The sequence below is a fragment of the Citrus sinensis genome, chromosome 5, assembly GCF_022201045.2.
Source record: "Citrus sinensis cultivar Valencia sweet orange chromosome 5, DVS_A1.0, whole genome shotgun sequence".
Classification (NCBI taxonomy): Eukaryota; Viridiplantae; Streptophyta; class Magnoliopsida; order Sapindales; family Rutaceae; genus Citrus; species Citrus sinensis.
In genome coordinates this window covers 658,163-678,363 of record NC_068560.1, presented here as the reverse complement: position 1 = coordinate 678,363, position 20,201 = coordinate 658,163, and the positions used below count along the sequence as shown (strand labels likewise).

Genomic DNA, 20,201 nt, shown 5'->3' with positions numbered 1-20,201 from the left:
GATTGGTGATTTGCTAAATTATTAATGGGTGGTGGGCTCTGTTTTTTCTTTTCTTAGCTGCAACGAACAACAAGTGGGGAGACTTGCCACATTTTACGTCGTATTTTGCTGGACCCCTCCACTTATTAAACTTTTTCATTTTGCTCACCAAGTGGTGGTGGTGGGTGCATTGCCAAATTATTTAGTCATTGGTCAATAAAGTACAAACGCGTGATTTCTACTAAGCTTGCTGTACCAGACCCTTCACAATCACAAACTCATTCCGCTTAATTATCCATTTTCTCACCCGTTCAATATTCTCATTCTGCTTTCCATAACCCATAATTCTGCTCCTTTCTTCCTTTGCCCAAAAAAAAGAAAAAAAATGTCGATCATCGGAGAGGCAATCCTTACGGCATCTGTTGATTTGCTGGTCAATAAGTTAGCTTCAGAGGGGATTCTGTTTTTTGCACGCCAAGAGAAGATCCAAGACTATCTAATGAAGTGGGAGAATATGTTGGAGATGATCAAGGCGGTGCTTGATGATGCTGAGGAGAAGAAGACAACTAATCGGTCTGTGAAGAAGTGGCTTGGCAAGCTTCAGAACTTGGCTTATGATGTTGAAGACTTGTTGGATGAGTTTCAAACTGAGGCTTTCCGGAGGATGTTGCTGCTTGGAAATGGAGAACCAGCTGCTGCTCATGATCAACCCAGTAGCAGTCGTGCCAGAACAAGTAAGTTTCGGAAGCTCATTCCTGCTTGCTGCACCACTTTTACTCCACAATCGATTCAGTTCGATTATGGCTTGATGTCCAAAATCAAAGAGATCAACAGCAGATTTCAAGAAATTGTGACACAGAAAAACTTGCTAGATTTGAAAGAAAGTTCAGCTGGAGGGTCCAACAAAGCCAGTCAAAGGCTGGAGACAACCTCTTTAGTGACTGAAGCCAAAGTATATGGCAGGGAAACAGAAAAGAAGGATGTTGTTGAACTGCTGTTGAGGGATGATTTAAGCAACGATGGTGGATTCTCTGTTATTCCTATTATAGGTATGGGCGGCCTGGGCAAAACCACTCTTGCTCAGCTTGTCTACAATGATAAGCGAGTGCAGGATCATTTTGATCTCAAGGCATGGACTTGTGTCTCTGAGGATTTCGACGTTAAGGGGCTAACAAAAACAATTCTAAGATCCATTACCAAGCAGACTATTGATGACAGTGATTTAAATTTGCTTCAAGAGGAGCTGAAGAAGAAGTTATCTCAAAAGAAATTTTTGCTCGTTTTAGACGACGTTTGGAATGAGAATTACAATGACTGGGTTGACATGAGCCGTCCGTTTGAAGCTGGCGCACAGGGAAGTAAGATTGTTGTCACTACTCGCAATCAACAGGTTGCAAAAATCATGAGGCCGGATCAAGCTTATGAATTGAAAAACTTGTCAACTGAGGATTGTCTGTCTGTGTTTGCTCAGCACTCTTTGGGGACAAGAGATTTCAGTTCACACAAGTCATTGGAGGACATTGGTAAGAAGATAGTGATCAAATGCAATGGCTTGCCCTTGGCAGCAAAAACACTGGGAGGACTTTTATGTGGAGAACATGACAGAGGTGTGTGGGAAGATGTGCTCAGTAGCAAGATATGGGAATTACCAGAAGATAGATGTCCCATTATACCAGCTCTTGCAGTGAGCTATTATTATCTTCCTCCAATTTTGAAACAATGCTTTGCATACTGCTCGTTGTTTCCGAAGGATTATGAATTTGAAGAGGAGGAGATAATTTTATTATGGAGTGCTTCGGGTTTCTTGGTTCATAAAGAGAGTGGGAATCCTAACGAAGTTCTAGGTCGAAAGTTCTTTCAAGAGCTACGTTCAAGATCTTTTTTCCAGCAATTAAGCAACAATACATCACGATTTGTGATGCACGATCTTATCAATGACCTTGCCCGTTGGGCTGCGGGGGAGATATACTTCACAATGGAGTATACCTCAGAAATTTACAAGCAGCAAAGTTTTTCCGAAAATCTTCGTCATCTATCATACATTCCTGAATATTTTGATGGCGGTAAAAGGTTTGGGGACTTGTATGATATCCAGCATTTGAGAACTTTTTTACCAGTAATGTTGACAAAAAGTTCGCCTGGCTTCTTGGCTCCTAGCATTCTTCCTAAGTTGCTCAAACTCCGACGCTTGAGGGTCTTCTCTTTGCGTGGATACTGCATCCCTGAGCTGCCTGATTCAATTGGTGATTTGAGGTATTTAAGGTACCTTAACCTGTCTACAACTGAGATTAGAACTCTGCCTGAATCAGTCAACAAGCTTTACAATTTGCATAGTCTTTTGTTGGAAGATTGTGATCGGCTGAAGAAGTTGTGTGCAGACATGGGAAACCTCGCCAAATTGCATCATCTTAAGAATTCAAATACGAAGTCGTTGGAGGAAATGCCAGTAGGAATTGGTAGGTTGACTAGTCTTCAGACGTTGTGTAATTTTGTTGTGGGAAAAGGCAGTGGTTCCGGTTTACGAGAGCTAAAGTTGTTGACGCACCTTCATGGGACACTTAACATTTCAAAATTGGAGAATGTAAAAGACGTTGGTGATGCAAAGGAGGCTCAATTGGATGGAAAGAAGAATCTTAGAGAATTATTGCTTCGATGGACACTCAGTACCGATGGCTCGTCTTCAAGGGAGGCGGAAATTGAAAAGGACGTGCTTGACATGCTAGAACCCAATAAAAATTTGGAACAATTTTGTATCAGCGGCTATAGAGGTGCAAAATTTCCAACTTGGTTCGGAGATTCCTCATTCTCAAAGTTGGTGACCTTAAAATTTGAATATTGTGGCATGTGTCCTACCCTGCCGTCAGTCGGGCAACTACCCTCTCTAAAGCATCTTGCAGTATGTGGAATGACTAGTGTAAAGAGGTTGGGTTCAGAGTTCTATGGGAATGATCCTCCAATTCCTTTTCCATGCTTGGAGACTCTTCGTTTTGAAAACATGCGAGAATGGGAAGACTGGATTCCTCATGGATCCAGTCAAAGAGTTGAAGGGTTTCCTAAATTGAGAGAGCTTCACATTTTAAGATGTTCTAAACTGAAAGGAACATTTCCAGAGCACCTTCCTGCATTGGAGAAGCTTGTTATTAAAGGATGTGAAGAATTGTCAGTTTCAATTTCGAGTCTTCCAGCTCTTTGCAAATTAAAGATTGGTGGATGTAAAAAGATTGTGTGGAGAAGTGCAACTGATCATCTCGGCTCACAGAATTTAGTGGTTTGTAGAGATACATCAAATCAAGTGTTTCTCGCAGGGCCATTAAAGCCACGACTGCCAAAATTGGAAGAATTGAAGATAAATGATATGAAAGAGCAGACATATATATGGAAGAGTCATAACGAATTACTGCAAGACATTTGCTCTCTCAAAAGTCTGGAGATAAGAAGCTGTCCCAAACTTCAATCCTTGGTGGCGGAGGAAGAGAAAGACCAACAACAGCAGCTCAGCGAGTTGTCATGCAGACTCGAATATCTAAGATTGAGTTATTGCGAAGGCCTTGTGAAGCTGCCACAATCATCGCTCAGCCTCAGTTCCTTGAGAGAGATAGAAATCTACGGCTGCAGTTCCCTCGTTTCCTTTCCTGAGGTTGCTCTGCCTTCCAAGTTGAAGAAAATTGGGATTGTTTGTTGTGACGCACTGAAATCGTTACCAGAGGCATGGATGTGCGACACCAATTCATCTCTCGAGATCTTGGAGATTTGGGTTTGCCATTCGTTGACATATATTGCTGGAGTCCAGCTACCACCGAGCCTCAAGCAGCTGAGAATCAGCGATTGCGATAATATAAGGACTTTGACAGTGGAAGAGGGCATCCAGAGTAGTAGCAGCAGCAGAAGGTACACCTCATATCTTCTTGAGGAATTGCGTATTTGCAGTTGTCGATCACTGACATGTATATTTTCAAAAAATGAGTTACCTGCCACGCTTGAGTCCCTTGAAGTTGGCAATCTACCTCCGTCTCTTAGGTCCCTTTATGTTTCTCATTGTTCAAAGCTGGAGTCAATAGCAGAAAGGTTGGACAACAACACATCTCTTGAAACAATCGACATTTCTAATTGTGAAAGTCTGAAAATTTTACCGAGTGGTTTACATAATCTCCGCCAGCTTCAAAAGATCGAAATATGGGAATGTGAAAATCTGGTGTCCTTTACCGAAGGGGGATTGCCTTGCGCGAAACTCACGAGGCTGGACATATATGATTGTGAGAGACTAGAGGCCTTACCCAAGGGATTGCACAATCTGACCTCTCTTCAAGAATTAACAATAGGAAAAGGAGTTGAGCTTCCAAGCCTTGAAGAAGATGGCCTTCCCACCAACCTTCATTCACTGGAGATTGATGGTAATATGGAGATTTGGAAGTCAACGATTGAGTGGGGTCGGGGATTCCACAGATTCTCCTCTCTGCGACGTCTTGCAATCAGCGGATGCGATGACGACATGGTGTCATTTCCACTAGAGGACAAAAGATTAGGGACCGCGCTTCCTCTTCCTGCCTCTCTAACGTCTCTGTGGATTGAAGATTTTCCAAATCTGGAACGCCTATCTTCTTCAATTGTTGATCTTCAAAACCTCACTATATTGCAACTCATTGATTGTCCCAAGCTCAAATACTTTCCGGAGAAGGGCCTGCCTTCCTCACTTTTGGAACTATGGATCTGGGATTGTCCGTTGATAGAAGAGAAGTGCAGAAAGGATGGAGGACAATATTGGAACTTGTTAACCCATATACCTTATGTTAGTATAGATTATAAATGGGTTTTTGATGACGACCCAACAGAGGACGACTCAACAGAGGACGACTAAAATATTTTATTAATAGTTTTTTTTTTTCAAAATTGGGCGTGTATGTGTCGGTGATTAATGGGTTTTTGAAATAAAAAGAACAATGGACTCGCATTATTTAGCAAAGGAGGACTATTAATTAATTAATTAATTAATTTCTTATGCTTATCTCATTCTCAGCTGTTGAAACTTTAATTTCTTATATTTGTTCTTTCGCTGTATGGTTACATATCTAAAATATTTTATTATTAGAATTTTTTTTCTTTAAAATCAGGTGTGTTTGTGTATGTAGTTTTAAAATTCAAATCTCAGTTGAAAATTGTTTTAAATTAATAAAAAAAAAATGTTAAGTACAGTAAGGGGCTCGCATTATTTAGTAGCGGGGGACTATATTAATTAATTAATTAATGGGTTAATTTTTTATGCCTATTTCATTCTTAGCTGTTGAAATAAACTTTAGTTTCTTTTATTTTTTTCTTCCGTGGTACCGTTACGTATGTGTAATATTTCTCTTCATCAGACTTCGACAAAAATTGTTAATGTTCTTATTAGTAATTAATTAGTATGTTAGTGTTCTTCTTTTGTTGTGTTTGTATAAAACTCAAAAGCATTTTATTACATAATCTTCGTACATGTACATCATCATCAAATCCCATAACAAACAAAAACAGAAAATCAAAAGAAAACAAACGAAGATTATGTATTTGCCCCCAAAAAAAATCAAAAACAAAAAACAAACGAAGCTACGTGCATTTCGATTTTTGTGGCCTTAACTTAATATGTTCACCAGAACTCATCAGCAATGACGTTATAATGTTCTTTTAATGCCAATTATTTATACTCTCTAATTTAATGCACTTTAAGCAACTTCTTGAATTAATCGTTTCTGTACCTTCGCTATTAGTATTTATAAATACAATTTAACAGTTATTGAACGTTTGGATTCGTCAAAATTGTTGCAATTGCAATGAATCTTCGTGCTAACACATTAATATCACAGAAGAGGACGAATTAGGAGTGGGATAAATATTTTTCCCCTGAAAACGCATACTATATGCCAAAGAAAAAGACTTTTTTTTTTTAAAAAAAAAAGATATTTTTATCAACTATAAACCAAGCCTATTAATTTCTTTTAGTGTTGTAGGACTAGGATTTATAAAAAGCACTTTATTGTTGTCAATACATACAAGCCTTCCTCAAAAACCCATCAAAATACATTAAATAGAGCATCCAAATAGAAACATCTCACAACAAAACCAAGAAAAGATCATAAACAAACAGCACATCAAGCACAGCAATCACTTCTGTCTTTAATCAATTACATTTGAGCCTTGGTAGGCTTAATATCTTCATTGGAAGAATTACCAGACTCTTCATCAACGTTAATAGCCTTCGGCTGCCTCTTCATCTCCTCTGCAAGCTTTGGCACTGAGTGAGCCTTAATATGATCCAAGTCAAGCACTCATTGTCATCCTAAACTGCCTCCAAAACTTGCCAAATGGTCTCTTAGCTCTGTGCCATCTCTCTCCTTCAACCCTCTCCTTATAATAATCATCAGCCTTCCTCTGCCCACTTACTCTCAATACCCTGTTCTATTCAACTTCAATCTTCACATCATCTTTCTTCATTCCGAGAATGTCGAGTGTGATCACGTGTGTTGTGGTACGCTTTACAAATATAATAGAAAGTAAAGGCTCCATCCACTCTCCTTCTAGTCTGCTCTCGCCAGGGCTAGAGTTTGATGATGATCAGCTCCTTTTGCGATTGTTAAAGGGGTTTGTTCAAGAACCCTGAAAGGCTCTTCCGTCATTCGGAACATCATGTCAAAGAAAGGTGATCGTGTGTACGGCATCAGAGCGTTTGCTTGTGATGCCATGTTCATCAATGTTGCTGCCACAACAAGAAACAGCATTGTCATTGCAAGAATTCTTGATTTTGCCATCTGGGTAGCTAGCTAGCTTTTTGAAAGTGTTTGTTTGAAGCTAAGTGTTTGTTGATTTTCTGGTGAAATGGAGGGAGGTGCATTAGAGAAATATATACACTTTGACTGGATTATAGCTCGATATCTGGATAGTTCTTTAGAAGTCTTTGCTAAAAAACTTAAGAGAAAATTCTAGCACAACGTAGAGACTAGAAGATACGTTTTGCAGAATGTTCTGGAGATTGAAATTCTTTTGATTTGGGAATCTTAGTTGGAAACTTTGCTAGAATTAGAATATGCCACGTGTTACTTAAAATAGGCACATGTTACTTAAAATAGTTTTGTATTAATATTGAACCAATTACTCGTAACTTATTATAAAACACAATTTCGTGATTATTTTATAAATCTACAGTGAAATTGTTCAAATGAAAGCGCAATTGGGAAAATAATTTCTCAATTCACATGGGAGACAACACTAATCAGTGTTATCATATATTATAATCTCAAAACGTCACAATTTATTCACGACAACTAAGGCGTGATGGGTATCATCATCAGGCAATAGAAATAAATCATGACAAATGACAATACCACTTTTTAGTTAACTACGTGTACGATGCTTTCGAATTTAGCTATGCAATCCAAAGCTCGTTCAAATTCGCTTTCTTCCAGTGCAATTGTGAAGCGACAATAGCCAGGAATTCCGGTCCACGAGCCACTGTTGATGCACAAACCAGTTGCCTTGACTATGGCTTCCCTGATATTTGAGTCATCAAGCTTGATTTGTTCTGTAGCAGTTTTCTCACCACTGCCAGATGAATGCCGGCTGATCTTTACAGTTTTGTTGAGATAGGCAGAGGGCTTCGCCACCATTGAAACACCACCACAGGATTGAACCGCTTCCCACCCACAATTCTCAAGTGCCTGTTGCAGAAAGATCACCATGGAGAAAATGGTAGGCCATATATTTGGAATTGAGTAATATAATTCAAAGATTATGTACTACATGTAATTGGCTAATTCAAATTTTCTTGTAAGAGGGCAGATAGAAGTACCTCTTTCAAGCGCTTTGATCTACTTTCCAAGTTTCTTATATGTTCTGCAACAGCATTCATCAAGTCTCTTGCTTTTCGCTCTCTCAGACCAAGCAACTTCTTTATAGCGTATCTGACCGTGCTATGAGGCTTGCTTAATCCCGGGAAGCTACTAAATGCATCAACCAACTGAGGATGATTTAGAACCAGAAACCCAAATTTGAGTGCTCCAGTCAGCATCTTCAGAGACAGCCCTCCGAGCAGCGACACATTGAAAGATGAATTGGTGGAAGAATACAGCTTTGACAAACAGCCTTCCAAATCCCAGCCACCCCAACCCTCGTAGTTGAATTCCAATCCTGAGAATGCAGTATCAATCACAACTCTTGCCCCATACTTTGCACAAACAGTTAATATATTCTCTATCTCTTTGTTGCTGTAAAGCAAGCCAGTTGGATTGATTGTTGGACCAGAAATGTACACCCACGGCTTCTTCACGGTCTCGAGTATCGTCACAAGTGTCTTCTCTGTCATCTTAAAGCCCACTTCAGACTCAGTAGGAATATTCACAATGTTCGCTTTCAAAAATCTGGCAGCAGAAACATAGTTCCCATTTGAGCCAGCTGGGAAGCATAATGTTCCACCTTCTAGGATACAACAGAGGACTAGCTTATTAAACAGAGATTGAGAGCAATCTGCATATATGAATTCTGCATTGATATCAATTGGAAAACCAAAATTGCTCTTGATATACTGTTGGATGCTGGGGGTGACATCAATTTCTGACTCAGACATGTTTTGTCTTGCGAAACTTTCAAAGATAGCAGCTTTGACCAGAGACGGTATAGGCAAGAAGCTTTGGTCTACATCCATATGAATCAGGCCAGAGTTTGGTGTCTCGGTAATTGACAGTTCAGCACTGTTGAGGACAGAGATGGCTGATCTAGAAAACCCGATCATCTCAGTTGATTTGGCCTTTTCGCAATCCCTCTGAACAACATTTATCAAATAGCAATTTCATGAGCTAACTTGCTTCAACAAATAAAAACAAATAGCAGAAAATGCCAATGTAGCAACTAAAAGTGCCGTGAAATGAACTACAGAGAAATATTAAGAAAAATCAGAGGTTGGATAAACATATGCCAAGTGAATCAACAAAAAAATCCAGGTGGAAAAAGAATCCAGGTTGTTATAGTCCTTGCATGATACTGCAGTGCTAATGTTGCTTCTGAATTTTGTAACATAAATATCAACTATCTGATTATCTCATGCTCAAATGGAAGAGTTAATCAACATTGGATATACTTAAATATACTCATAAAAACATGAATATTCATGTGCTTCTGTACCTAAATACATATATTCAAAAATGGATTCTGTGATACGAAAACAGCAAAAAAAGAGAGAAGGATAACCTCTTTATGTGTATGTCGCTCAGCAAGCTGGAAAGCCAGAAGCTCATGAAAAAGACAACCATAGTAGTTTTGACTAATCAGTGCAGTAGTCCCTTCTAGTACTTCCACAGTCTTCGACAAGGCCTTAAAGATGGCCTCTTCTTCTGAGATTAGAAAAGCAACTTCTAAATCTGAATAAACCTGCAAAGATGAATTTGGCTTCCATAAATAAGAACAAAAAGCTAAGAGATAACCACTGAGAACGAATCTTGAAACCCATCTTATGACTTGATCAGAAAAAACAGAAATCTCTTCTTGTAATAGCATAACAGTCAAGTGGCCAGTATAATGAAAAACAATCACCTGATTTTTAACAAGGCCACAAATAACTGCCGCATGTGAAGGAAGAACATTTCCAGCAAGATATTTAAGGACCCCATTGGAACTTGGGAGGCTGGAGAGCTCAAAGTGATCAGATATATCCAAGAAAAGACGAGATCCAACTTCTCTTGTAACATCTAGAAGATGTACAAAGGCTGAACTGGTAACAGCCTCAAAATCACCAATCCCAGAAATTACCACCTGAGGCTTCAGCTTCTTTATCAGCTCCACCATCAAATCTGACTGGCGTGGCGCTTCAATTACTGTTAGTTCATGCTCCGAAGAGTTTTCAGTATCTGTACCCTGCAAGAAGCATGTTTTTGTAGTTATGCAGCACAAGATGACTACTGACAACAAAGAAATTCAAAGGAGGTGGGTTGGGGAAAGTCTTCGAACAAGATTGTAGCCAGGACAATAAATGCAGCAACTACAAATAAAAATGAAATGTTCTCAGTGCACTAGGGATTGGAATAAACTTCTTAGCTCCACTAGTCAAGGCTGCGAAAATCAAACATCACAACATAAGACAAAGCTATCCCTGCTCACTATGTTCCTGCGGTCTTTCTCCATCTCCCCCTTCAATGTCAACACAAAAGTCTGGTCGCCCCAGTAATTTTCATTAAATATATCATCTACTGCAATTACTAGTTTTTACTGTCACTTGAGGAATAAAGGCAACAGAACAATGTGCTGAGTTCATATCTGATATTTTATCATCTAAAAAAATCTGCGGTGCGACTGAACTAGTATGTGTTCAAGCAAGGGAATGAGCACTATTACTTGTTCCCAGAATAGCAAAGAAAATCTGCCCAAAAATGAAATTTTCAACTATGTCAAAAATAACAGAAAACAAATCAGAAATAGATCATACCTTAATTGTTAAACTTGTTAACCAGTGCTTTGGTAAGTGTCTGGTTAGACGTTCATCAACAATTGCAAGGCGAGGTGAAAATAATCGAAGAGCATTCTCAATTGCCACAGCTCTTGAAGGAAAGACAACAACGTTCTTGAGAAACAAGTGGAGAAGAAAAGTTAAGAATGTGGATTGTTTTACTCACATACGAAAAAAGAGAAAAAGGCAACTACAACATCTTTAAGTTTGGCTAATTTATGCATGCAGCAATCACAAACTGTATTTTACAATTGGACTGGACAGTGGAAAATCTACAAGTAGAAAGTTGCAGGTCTTGATCCATTCCAGATCTCAAAAAGTTCTTCATTTTTCATGTACATTAATAAGTAGGTCAGGTGCAAATATCCCAGGTCCAGTACATATATAAGTACGTACAAAACTCTATGTTTACACAAAAAGACTGGACGAATAACAAGCATGTGCAGCATAACTCACAGCAACAACACATTCCACTGTCAAATTAAATGAACAGATAGATAACATAAGAATCAAGATTTCATCAAACCAAAAAAATCAACAAATCCAAAAGTGCATTTAACTACTTGAGGGGACAGGATGCAAAAGGAATAAGGGATACCATTAGACAGAATTTCACATTACAGTATTTGTCCAATAGACATAAGAATGACCGCAAAAACAGTACAAATTATCACAAATTGCATGAAGTAGAAGTTGTCTGAAGAAATTCTAATGAGGATAAAAGAAGAAAAGCAATTGGTCCATAGAGCTCTACGTATTGAGAACAAAAAATAACAAGGTTGTTTCATACGTTATTCGTCACAAACAAGTAAATGACCAATAGATTCCCTCCTAAACTAATATGAATGCACCAAGCTCACATGCAAAGAAATTGAGATAATGCATCAGGAGAAACAGAACCTAGGAGTTCACATGCAAAGAAATTGAAAAAATGCATCAGGGAAAACAGAACCTAGGACAGACAACACAAAAGTTACTTGTCCAGAGAAGTACAAAAATAGATGAGTAGTTAAGGTTTTCTCACATCAGCATTTAGCGGAATATGGTGGTACTTTTTCATGAAGTCAGCAATCAGGTTCCTGAATCTTTTGCTTCCAGCTGGTGGCTCATAGGGGAAAAAAGAACGCTCTTTCAGAACACTGGCAAGATAAGCCAGGAATGGAATCTTCTCATCAGCAACTGAATCATCTTCAAAAGATAAATCCAAAGAACTGCTGATCTCATGGAAGCCATTTTTCAGAAACTTAAAAATTTTCTTAACCTGTCCATAAATATAAGTTGATATCATTTTAGCTCACTTCCCTGGTCAGAGCAATTACCCACTTTATCAATAAAACCCAAATGAAATGTAAACCTGGTTTGGTTGATGGAGTTGACAACTATAAACTGATAAAGCATGAGAGATACGTCCACCAGCCTTTCCGTAGGCCCATGCTGTTCGAGCACAAATAGGTAAGTCACCAGAAAGTCCCATGAAGAACTCAAAACGATGAGGACTGTTCTTCTCAATTTCAACTAAAGCTGAAATATCTGTGTCAGAAGCCTGCAAAAACACATTCAAGAGGTGGATATTTGGGATAGATAATGAATTTCCACAAAAAAAGGTTCACTTGCCTGAAGAATTTTAGTCTGCCAAAGCTTGTCGACACGGAAACCACGGCGTTCAAACAAACGCTTACAAACGCCCTGTCCTGGACGACCACCCATATTGAAGATCATAATCCCGGAAGGTTTGATGACACCAATTCCTTCCTCAACTGCTCTAGCAATTAGACCTAAGCCAAACTGATCCTCCACAAAACCCTGCATACAGAGAAAATAAATAAATAAAGAAGAAGTAAAAGGTGACACAGCTGTGTATTGACCTTTTACGTTATATCTCTCATTTACACAGCTTAGCCTTCATAATATATACAAATATGTTAAAAACAAGATATTGAAAACACAATTGAAGCAGTCAATCTTTGAGGGCACTAAAAGGTTTCGCAAACTCAGTGCTATAGATTTTCCAAACGTCCAAGGCTTTTAAATTTAGGTCAACATGAACCTTGAGAATAAAAGTGATAAAGACCGCAGTCATGCACAGTTTTCAAATGCAACAACTTGATACAATATATTCATTATTAGTCAATCTACTTGTACTGTATTCAAAAAGCAATCTGTCAAAATGAATAAACTTTCTCAGTCATCCACAAGACATAACAGATAGTTGTTGAGTGCACCTAGAAACATGAACTATGGGAATCAATGTTATTGTAAAGAGGTTAAACACTAAGAAAAAACTAAAATCAGGGCAAAGAAAAAGAAAAAAAAATCTTTCAGATCAAGTTTCCCTATCTCCTCTCAGCATCTGTCAAACTCACATTATCCTTTTCCCACAGTCTTCACTGGTTTGCTTTATTTCCCAATTGATATTGAACAACTAAAGACATCAACCGTACCTAAGTTATGCAAGATTCAAACAAAAATTATAACATGTATACTTCTGAATATGTGAAAGTAGGGGAAGCCTGTCAACTTAATTGCTAACTTCCCCACAATTTGCCATCACAATTAAATTATTTAGAATATCTTCTAACCTGCAGCGCACAATAGTTACTCAATGAATACAGAAATTCCTCGCTTGCATTTTCAGTGATTATTTTGGACATTGCATCGGGATTGGGGTTAAGAATCTGCATGGAGAAAACAAAATAAGTTAAACTAGTAGTTAAAAGGTTATCCATGTGGCCACACTAAAATTCGAACATGATGTTGGAAAAACAAACCTCACCAAAATTTAAGCCCCGAGAAATATCATGAGTTGCAGATAGTGATAATACCTGAGGTATGCATCCCACTATTCGTTCAAGTTGAATGTCATGATCTCTGCAATAAGCGAGAAGATCAGATTCATGAAACTCCACCCTGTCCAGTAAAGTTTTCTTCTCCGCATCATAGATGGGCTGACCTTTTTCATCTAATGCATTTAAGTACAAATTTATCCAAGAGATCCTTATTGCTCTGGGATTAATATCAAGGCCATAGACCTGCAAAAGAATATTCAGACAGCATAAAAGAACTGCTACAAGGTTATATTTTCAACATTCTCCAATCAAGACTTTTGGACAAGGACAGACTTGATAATTCAGATGTTCATTGATATGTAATTTTTCTGAATAGGAGGGCACTAAAACACCATAATCTGGTGCCAACGCTGTTACTTATAAACAAGTGGCCTTGCAAAACAAGGAGATAGAAAACGATGAGGAGAGAAATCATGATGGAGCTCCTGAAGGCACTGGTAAGGAAGTAAACAAAAGCTCCCACATGGCAAAGGACGACAAACCAACAAACCTTCGAAGGCAACCACTTCTCAGCTATGGCAATGGTTATCCATCCATTTCCACAACCAAGCTCAGCAACAGTCTTGTCCTTCAAAATAGAGTCAGGATGTCTATTCAGTCCTTCATAGAAAGTAAATGACCAGTCTTCCGGGATAAAAATGCTGGGGATGACCATCATTGTCAATTTTTTTCTCCCTTGGTAGCCTATACTTAGAAACAATATTGTCAGAGCAGAAAATCCAGCAACCATAATCGGGCATGAATCTAAAGGGAAAAAGTGAACGATGACCTATGGATGTTTATGTTGGGAAGATGATAAATGAAACTTTCGTACAATAACAAAGATAATAATGCGTATGCAGACAAGTTAATAAGCTAGAAAGGATAAAACTGAAATTTGGTGTTTTTAAAGCGGCAGAAGCAGCTTCATGAGTGGCATATGAGGGATCATGAATTCCAATAGGGAAAATTTACATGGTGAAACCACGACGGCCAAGTTACATAAGATGTACAAAAACCTCCTAGTGGCCTTGCAAATTTTTCACTGAAGAAAGATGAAAGTTGAGTTGGCTTATTGATTGCATAATTTGTGCACGAGGTGAATAAAATGGCTAAGGAATTAGCATCAACTATTAAAGTGCTCCAAAGTACAGAGCCAGATTACTGTTTCATACAGTTAATATGAGGAGCTGTGACATTGAAAGAGAAGTTCATCCATTGAACTTTGCTCATGCACTGACGAAAAATTTCAGGAAACAAAACCATTAAAATCTAGGACTTATTATGAAATGATTTACAAACTTATTGAAATAAGTTAACAGCAGTTATTATTTCAGTGTTACCTAAAAAGCAAATTCTATCTACTACATAGTAACATACATTCCACTCCCAAGTCAGCTTCAGATATTAATTCCCTTTCTAGTTTGTTAGCACTAAACTTCTGTATTATTCGAGTTAGAGCGAATGATTACACCAAAAGTAAACGTTTAAATGAAACAAATCCTGATCTGTTTGATTGTCAAGAAACAGTAGGAAAAGAAGGGAAAGAAACAAAAGAGAACAAAGTGAAAACAAAAGCTCACTGGGCTCACACAAAAAGACAAAAAAAAACTACAACTACGACTTCGTTTTTGTTTTCTTGGGAACTGAATCCTGAAAAAGATTGGCACTCCATCCAAGTTTTCTCAAGACACTCATTGGTTGCTCAGAAACACCCAACTAAGGTGGACCCAACCAAAGTCTATTGTATGGTTGAATGAAAATAATCGTGATAAAATAAACACCCTAAGTTAAGAAAGTTAATGAATAAAAAAATGCACATAATTAATAGCACTCATAATCATAATTTTTTTCAAGTAATCAAATCATATTCTTCTTAAAAAAGGAAAAAAATAAGTTCTGCAGATTCTTCAAGTTTCCAGTTGAACTACCCAAAAAAAAAGAGCATTTGTTTTTATCTGGGGTTTCTTTCAGAAAAACTCCTAAAACGCACTTCATGAATTTAAAAAAAAAACATAAATCACATTGTAAAAAACGATTTATTAGAAGCACTATTTCTCCAAATTGTCGTCTACTAGATAACTGCCAAACTGAGCTACTCAAAAATCCTTTAAAACATACGAAAAGCACAATTGCTTCTCTACAATGCACTTCTTATGTCACATAAGCACTTAAACTACTTTCCCAAAAATCACTTAATTTCAAAAGCACTTTTTCCTCCGAACTATCTTCCACAAAACCACTCCCCAAACTAAAAAAACAAACAATCACTTTTTAGTCCCTAATTCAAAGAAAGTCGAACCACTAGCTCAAAAAAAAAAAAAAAAGGTCAACCGAATTAAACAAGAAAAAATGAACAAGAGTAATGGACCTTCGTATTGGTCCAAGACGACATCTTGGATCCGGAAATGGTACTTGTTTAGACACTCGTCCGAGTCATTGACCCGTTTCTGAAGATCCGAAAGGAAGACCCGAGCCTGAGTCCGACTACTCGGATCCTCCAGCTTCTCCAACACCGACCGAAACGCACCGTACGCCTCGTCACCCGACGCCTCGCATTTCCTCAAGAACTCCTCCACCGCCTCCGCCTCCGCCGTCGCCGTCGCTGCCGTCATTCCGTACGTTCACTCAATTTACGGGTTCCTAGTTTTAGAGAGAGAATGCTAGCGTGAGCTTAGAAAATTGAAAGAAGGAAGTAGAAGTCTGTTTTCTCGTTCCCGGTACTTGAGCGTGTGCGTGTGTACACAGATATACATACATACAGCTATCATTTTATTTATTTTAAAAATATTTTGATGCGGAGCAAGAGAAAAGGTCATATGTTTTACACGTGGTGCGTGGTGAGTAGATACTTTTAGTCTGCGTGGAATATCTTTTTCAAGCACTTTTACTGATATTTCTTTAAAGTCGACTCATGAGTCACACACAGAAAAAAAAAAAAGAAAAACAAGGACAGGAAGCAGGGGTTCAACCTTTCTGTGACCCCTTATAGATTGTTAGAATGTCATGAAATAACAAAAATAAACACTTTCAGTTTCTTTGTACGATTTTGGTCAGAAAATTAACCTGTATCAACTAATAATTTATATAAATTTTTTACCTAGTTTGAACATCAAAATAAATCTAAATGGCAGTATTTTACTATGAAGCCAAACTGCACGGCAACAATGGGACCTTCTATTGACCTCTAACAAAAAGAGCACAAGATGGATCTAAGTTGTAGCATTTTTCAGCACTGGATTTAATATTATATTTTATAAAGTCTAGGGCACCTTGAGGATAATTTCACATTAGGTGTTAAAAAATTTAAAACGAAAGTTATATAACGACGTCGGTGGTTGTTGACTGTCTGGCTTTAGACAAGTAACCCACTTGCGTTATTTATTAAAAAATCAAGACGAACTTGTATATATAAAAATATAAAACTAATAATTAAATTGGAAATTGTCTGTTTGTTGCCTAATGTTCATAGTAACCATTCTTGGTTTGAGAAAATATTAAGTGAAATTTGTTTTAAATATTTTCTTAAGTTTTTTTTCCATTGACGGATAAATGCTTTTTAAACTTTTCTTTTTCGATTAATTATTAAAATACAACTTATAATTCTCTCTTTTGAATTAAAAACCCAAAGAAAGCGCATTCTATTTTTATCCACATCCAATTCTAGTGCTATTTACAAAGCATTGTTCCCTCATTCTCATTATCCTTTGGAATTTTATCAAATTAATAAATGTTTTATATTTTGTCGTATTTCATCCTCATTATGGTTTGAAATCATATCAAATTAATTAATGTTCTATATTTTGTCGTTTTCATAAACCAAAGAGCAAGGCAATCTAGAGAATGAAACATGAATGATAGAACAAGAAGGAGAGTTGCTTTCTTTAATTGGTTTTGGCCTTTTGGGTTGGTGACAAAAGAAGCTCGCAAGTTGCATACCCTTAATTCCTAAAAGCCGAAAGCAGATGGATAGAAATGGGAACAATGATGATAAAATGGCCACATGGTTTAAGCATGAGTCACAAAACGTGTCAACTCATCATGGAATGCCACTAAAGATTAAAGAATGCAAAGAACCAAATATAGTAAGATCACAAAGATCAAAATTCAATTTCGAAGAAACAATGTGCCGGCAATGCAAGTAGGAAACCTCAATAATGCCCCATGTTCTCTCAATGACAAAGTCAGCAAGATGCTAGTAGCAGCCGGGGAATGTTTTAACAAGAGATCCAATTTAATTTCGTTTACCTCTCCTTGACAGGTTCGAAAAGTCAATATATAGCAGCCGGGGAACCCTTGCAATCTTGCATTCTCACTAATTGTCAGCGCTCGATCTTGTGAAGGATGTGGGAAAAGAATGGTGAAATGAAGAAGCGTGTGAGTAAACACAAACATGAATATAGCATAATAGTGTATTAAAAGAATTAATGCTAATTAACCCGATTGTGAGGTTGAGCTCTTGTCACTACTGTACTGGAAACTTCATCCCAGCATAGACGGTCAAACGGTCTGTATTCGATCAACATATTAGATGATCTAAAGACCAAGCCATAACAAGTTAAAATTAAAAATTAAAAAAAAAAGCTAGATTTAAGATTGCAATATATAGTTCACTCTTGGTTGACAATTGATGTTCAAACGTCAAGGTGTAAGTAGAGACTTTACTGAATAATTAAACCAATAAGTACCCTCATTTTGTAAACAAAAAGTTTAACAAAATAAAAAAAGGCTTCGAGCACAATTTATCAATTTATATTGTGTTTACTTCCGTGAATGGGGGTGGAAAGTCTAGATTTCTCTAGCTCTAATATTTTCTTACTCATTTAAAGAGGAGAATGTGAGTCTCACACCGTGAGTCCCACTCATTTTTTGAATGAGTAGTGGGATTCCACTCCCATGTTTTTCTTTTTAACGTTTCTCTTATTACATATAATATCATTATGTTTATTAAAATAAATATTTATTCAATAATAATCATATTAAACTTATTTAAAAACAATAATTTATCTAATCTAAGTTAAAATTATTTAGAAATAATATTATTATGTTCATAGAGAATTAATAATATCACTATATTCTATCATTATTGAAAATATAATAGTATTATATTTATATGATTTTAATAGTATTATAATATTAATAATTAACAATAGTAAATAGTTTGTTCTAAGAAAATATTGTTTTGTAATATATTATAAATAATAATGTTTCATTTGTGTTGCCCTTGTCAATAATTCTTAGTTTACATAATTAAAATTAAAATTAATAAAAAATTATGATTTACATAATTAAGAATATCAATAATTATTATTAATTTATATTATTAAAATTAATTATAAAATAAATAGTTTATTTTTTACAAAAATATTTTTATTTACTTTATAATTAAAAATTAAATGAGAGTATAATTATAATTTAAAACAATTCATTCTCAATCTAAGATAAAGTAAATACATGAATGAGATTCTAATTTCTATTCCACACTCTTGTTGCAATGTAAGTAAATAAAATACCCCTACTCCACAATCCAAATTTCAAAATTTCTACCCCTCAGAATTCTCGCATCTGAGTCTAAAATGTAAATGCTAGTTTAGTACCAATGGTTTCTTAGAAGCATTAATCTATCCATCGATGAGTCCCATTGTACCTTGTTGTCCAAACCAACCAGGACATGTAGTAGGTTCCTAAAATTTGCGCCCTAGAAACGCTAAGTAGGCATAAAAAACTCAAAAAAAAAAAAAAAGGGATGCACATGAGCATAAGCCAAAGATCAATGAGCAGATAAAGCAATAAAACCTTCTTCTTATGAATGCGACAGACTCGTTCATAATCATCATTGTTCATTTGGAAAGGACGATGATCATACAACAAAGAGTTACTATGATTTGTCATTGAAGACTTACAAACAAACTTTCTTCCAAGGTTTCTATCCATAACAGTTTACAATTTCACAAGAATTGGTGAATGCCACAAGAATTTAATATTACCAAGTAAACTATGCTGATGTAGAAATAGTAGGGACATAAAAAATAATAATAAATTCAAATAAAAGAAACTTTTTGATCAACAGTTGAGATAGAAAGATCAAAGTTTATTCTTATAAGCTCACCATTCCTTTCATCTTCACCCTCATGTTTAGTGACCTATGATAAGGAAAATAAAACTTTTGAAGAATGAAAGCTTATGCAACCTTCAATGTTTATGAATTCGTGAATTAATTTCGAGAGGAACACATACGAGTGGGTTATTATTATTATTGAAACAATATATGATGTCTGATTTTATTAGATAATTGCTTGATTAAGACTAGTATATAACAATGTCGGTAGTTATTGACTGCACAGCTTTAGACAAGTGACCCACTTATGTAATTCACCAAAAATAAAATAAAATTAAGACAAACTTATATCATAAAAATGAAAAACTAACAACTGAATTGGAAATTTCAATAAATTACGCGTGTCTCTTTGTTGTCTAATATTTGTAGTAACCATTCATGATTTGAGAAAATACTAGTGACATTTGTCTTAAATCTTTTCATAATTTTTTCCCCTCTACTAATAAATGCTTTTAAAATTTTTCTATTTCTATTAATTAGTAAAATACAACTTATATTTCTCTCTTTTGAATTAAAAACCCAAAAAAAAAAGGTTTTATTTTTATCCAGATAGATTCTCGTGCAATTTCCATCCTCATTATCCTTTGAAAATTTATCAAATCAATTAACGTTTGATATTTTGTTTTAGACTAGAAAATGAAGCACACCGATCTAATGAGAGTTGCTTTCCTTTATTTGGTTTTGGCCTTTTGGGTTGGTGACAAAAAGAAGCTTGCAAGTTGCTTGCCCTTAATTCCTAAAAGCCAAATGCAGAATGGAAATGGGAACAATGATGATAAAAAGCACCATATGGTTTAAGCATGGGGTCACAAAATGTGTC

The 20,201-nt window shown here is 36.5% G+C and overlaps 2 protein-coding genes across 22 annotated transcripts in view; one reads left to right on the top strand and one right to left on the bottom strand.

The window, feature by feature from the left end:
* Positions 1-5,034, top strand: part of LOC107174851 (putative disease resistance RPP13-like protein 1) — a 102,561-nt gene extending 97,527 nt beyond the window's left edge. For 4 of the 20 annotated variants that reach the window (XM_052441213.1, XM_052441212.1, XM_052441219.1 and 1 more), the window contains one exon: positions 2,369-5,034. In XM_052441213.1, coding sequence (XP_052297173.1) covers positions 2,369-4,834 — 2,466 coding nt within the window. In that variant the 3' untranslated portion in view covers positions 4,835-5,034. Of the gene's footprint in view, positions 1-909 lie in introns of all 20 variants that reach the window. The other 16 variants (XM_052441227.1, XM_052441226.1, XM_052441216.1 and 13 more) reach the window with 10 other exon arrangements.
* The window catches only part of LOC102615293 (methionine S-methyltransferase), an 82,879-nt gene extending 66,859 nt beyond the window's left edge, over positions 1-16,020 (bottom strand). The window contains exons 1-12 of one of the 2 annotated variants that reach the window (XM_052441241.1): positions 15,635-16,020; positions 13,775-13,968; positions 13,261-13,467; positions 13,018-13,113; positions 12,053-12,241; positions 11,793-11,981; positions 11,463-11,699; positions 10,418-10,552; positions 9,529-9,849; positions 9,187-9,366; positions 7,793-8,761; positions 7,332-7,661 (exon numbers count right to left, since the gene is read on the bottom strand). In XM_052441241.1, coding sequence (XP_052297201.1) covers positions 7,335-7,661; positions 7,793-8,761; positions 9,187-9,366; positions 9,529-9,849; positions 10,418-10,552; positions 11,463-11,699; positions 11,793-11,981; positions 12,053-12,241; positions 13,018-13,113; positions 13,261-13,467; positions 13,775-13,968; positions 15,635-15,878 — 3,288 coding nt within the window. In that variant the 5' untranslated portion in view covers positions 15,879-16,020 and the 3' untranslated portion in view covers positions 7,332-7,334. Of the gene's footprint in view, positions 1-7,174; positions 7,662-7,792; positions 8,762-9,186; positions 9,367-9,528; positions 9,850-10,417; positions 10,553-11,462; positions 11,700-11,792; positions 11,982-12,052; positions 12,242-13,017; positions 13,114-13,260; positions 13,468-13,774; positions 13,969-15,634 lie in introns of those variants that run through there. The other variant, XM_006470751.3, reaches the window with a different exon arrangement.
* Positions 16,021-20,201: the final 4,181 nt, after the last annotated feature.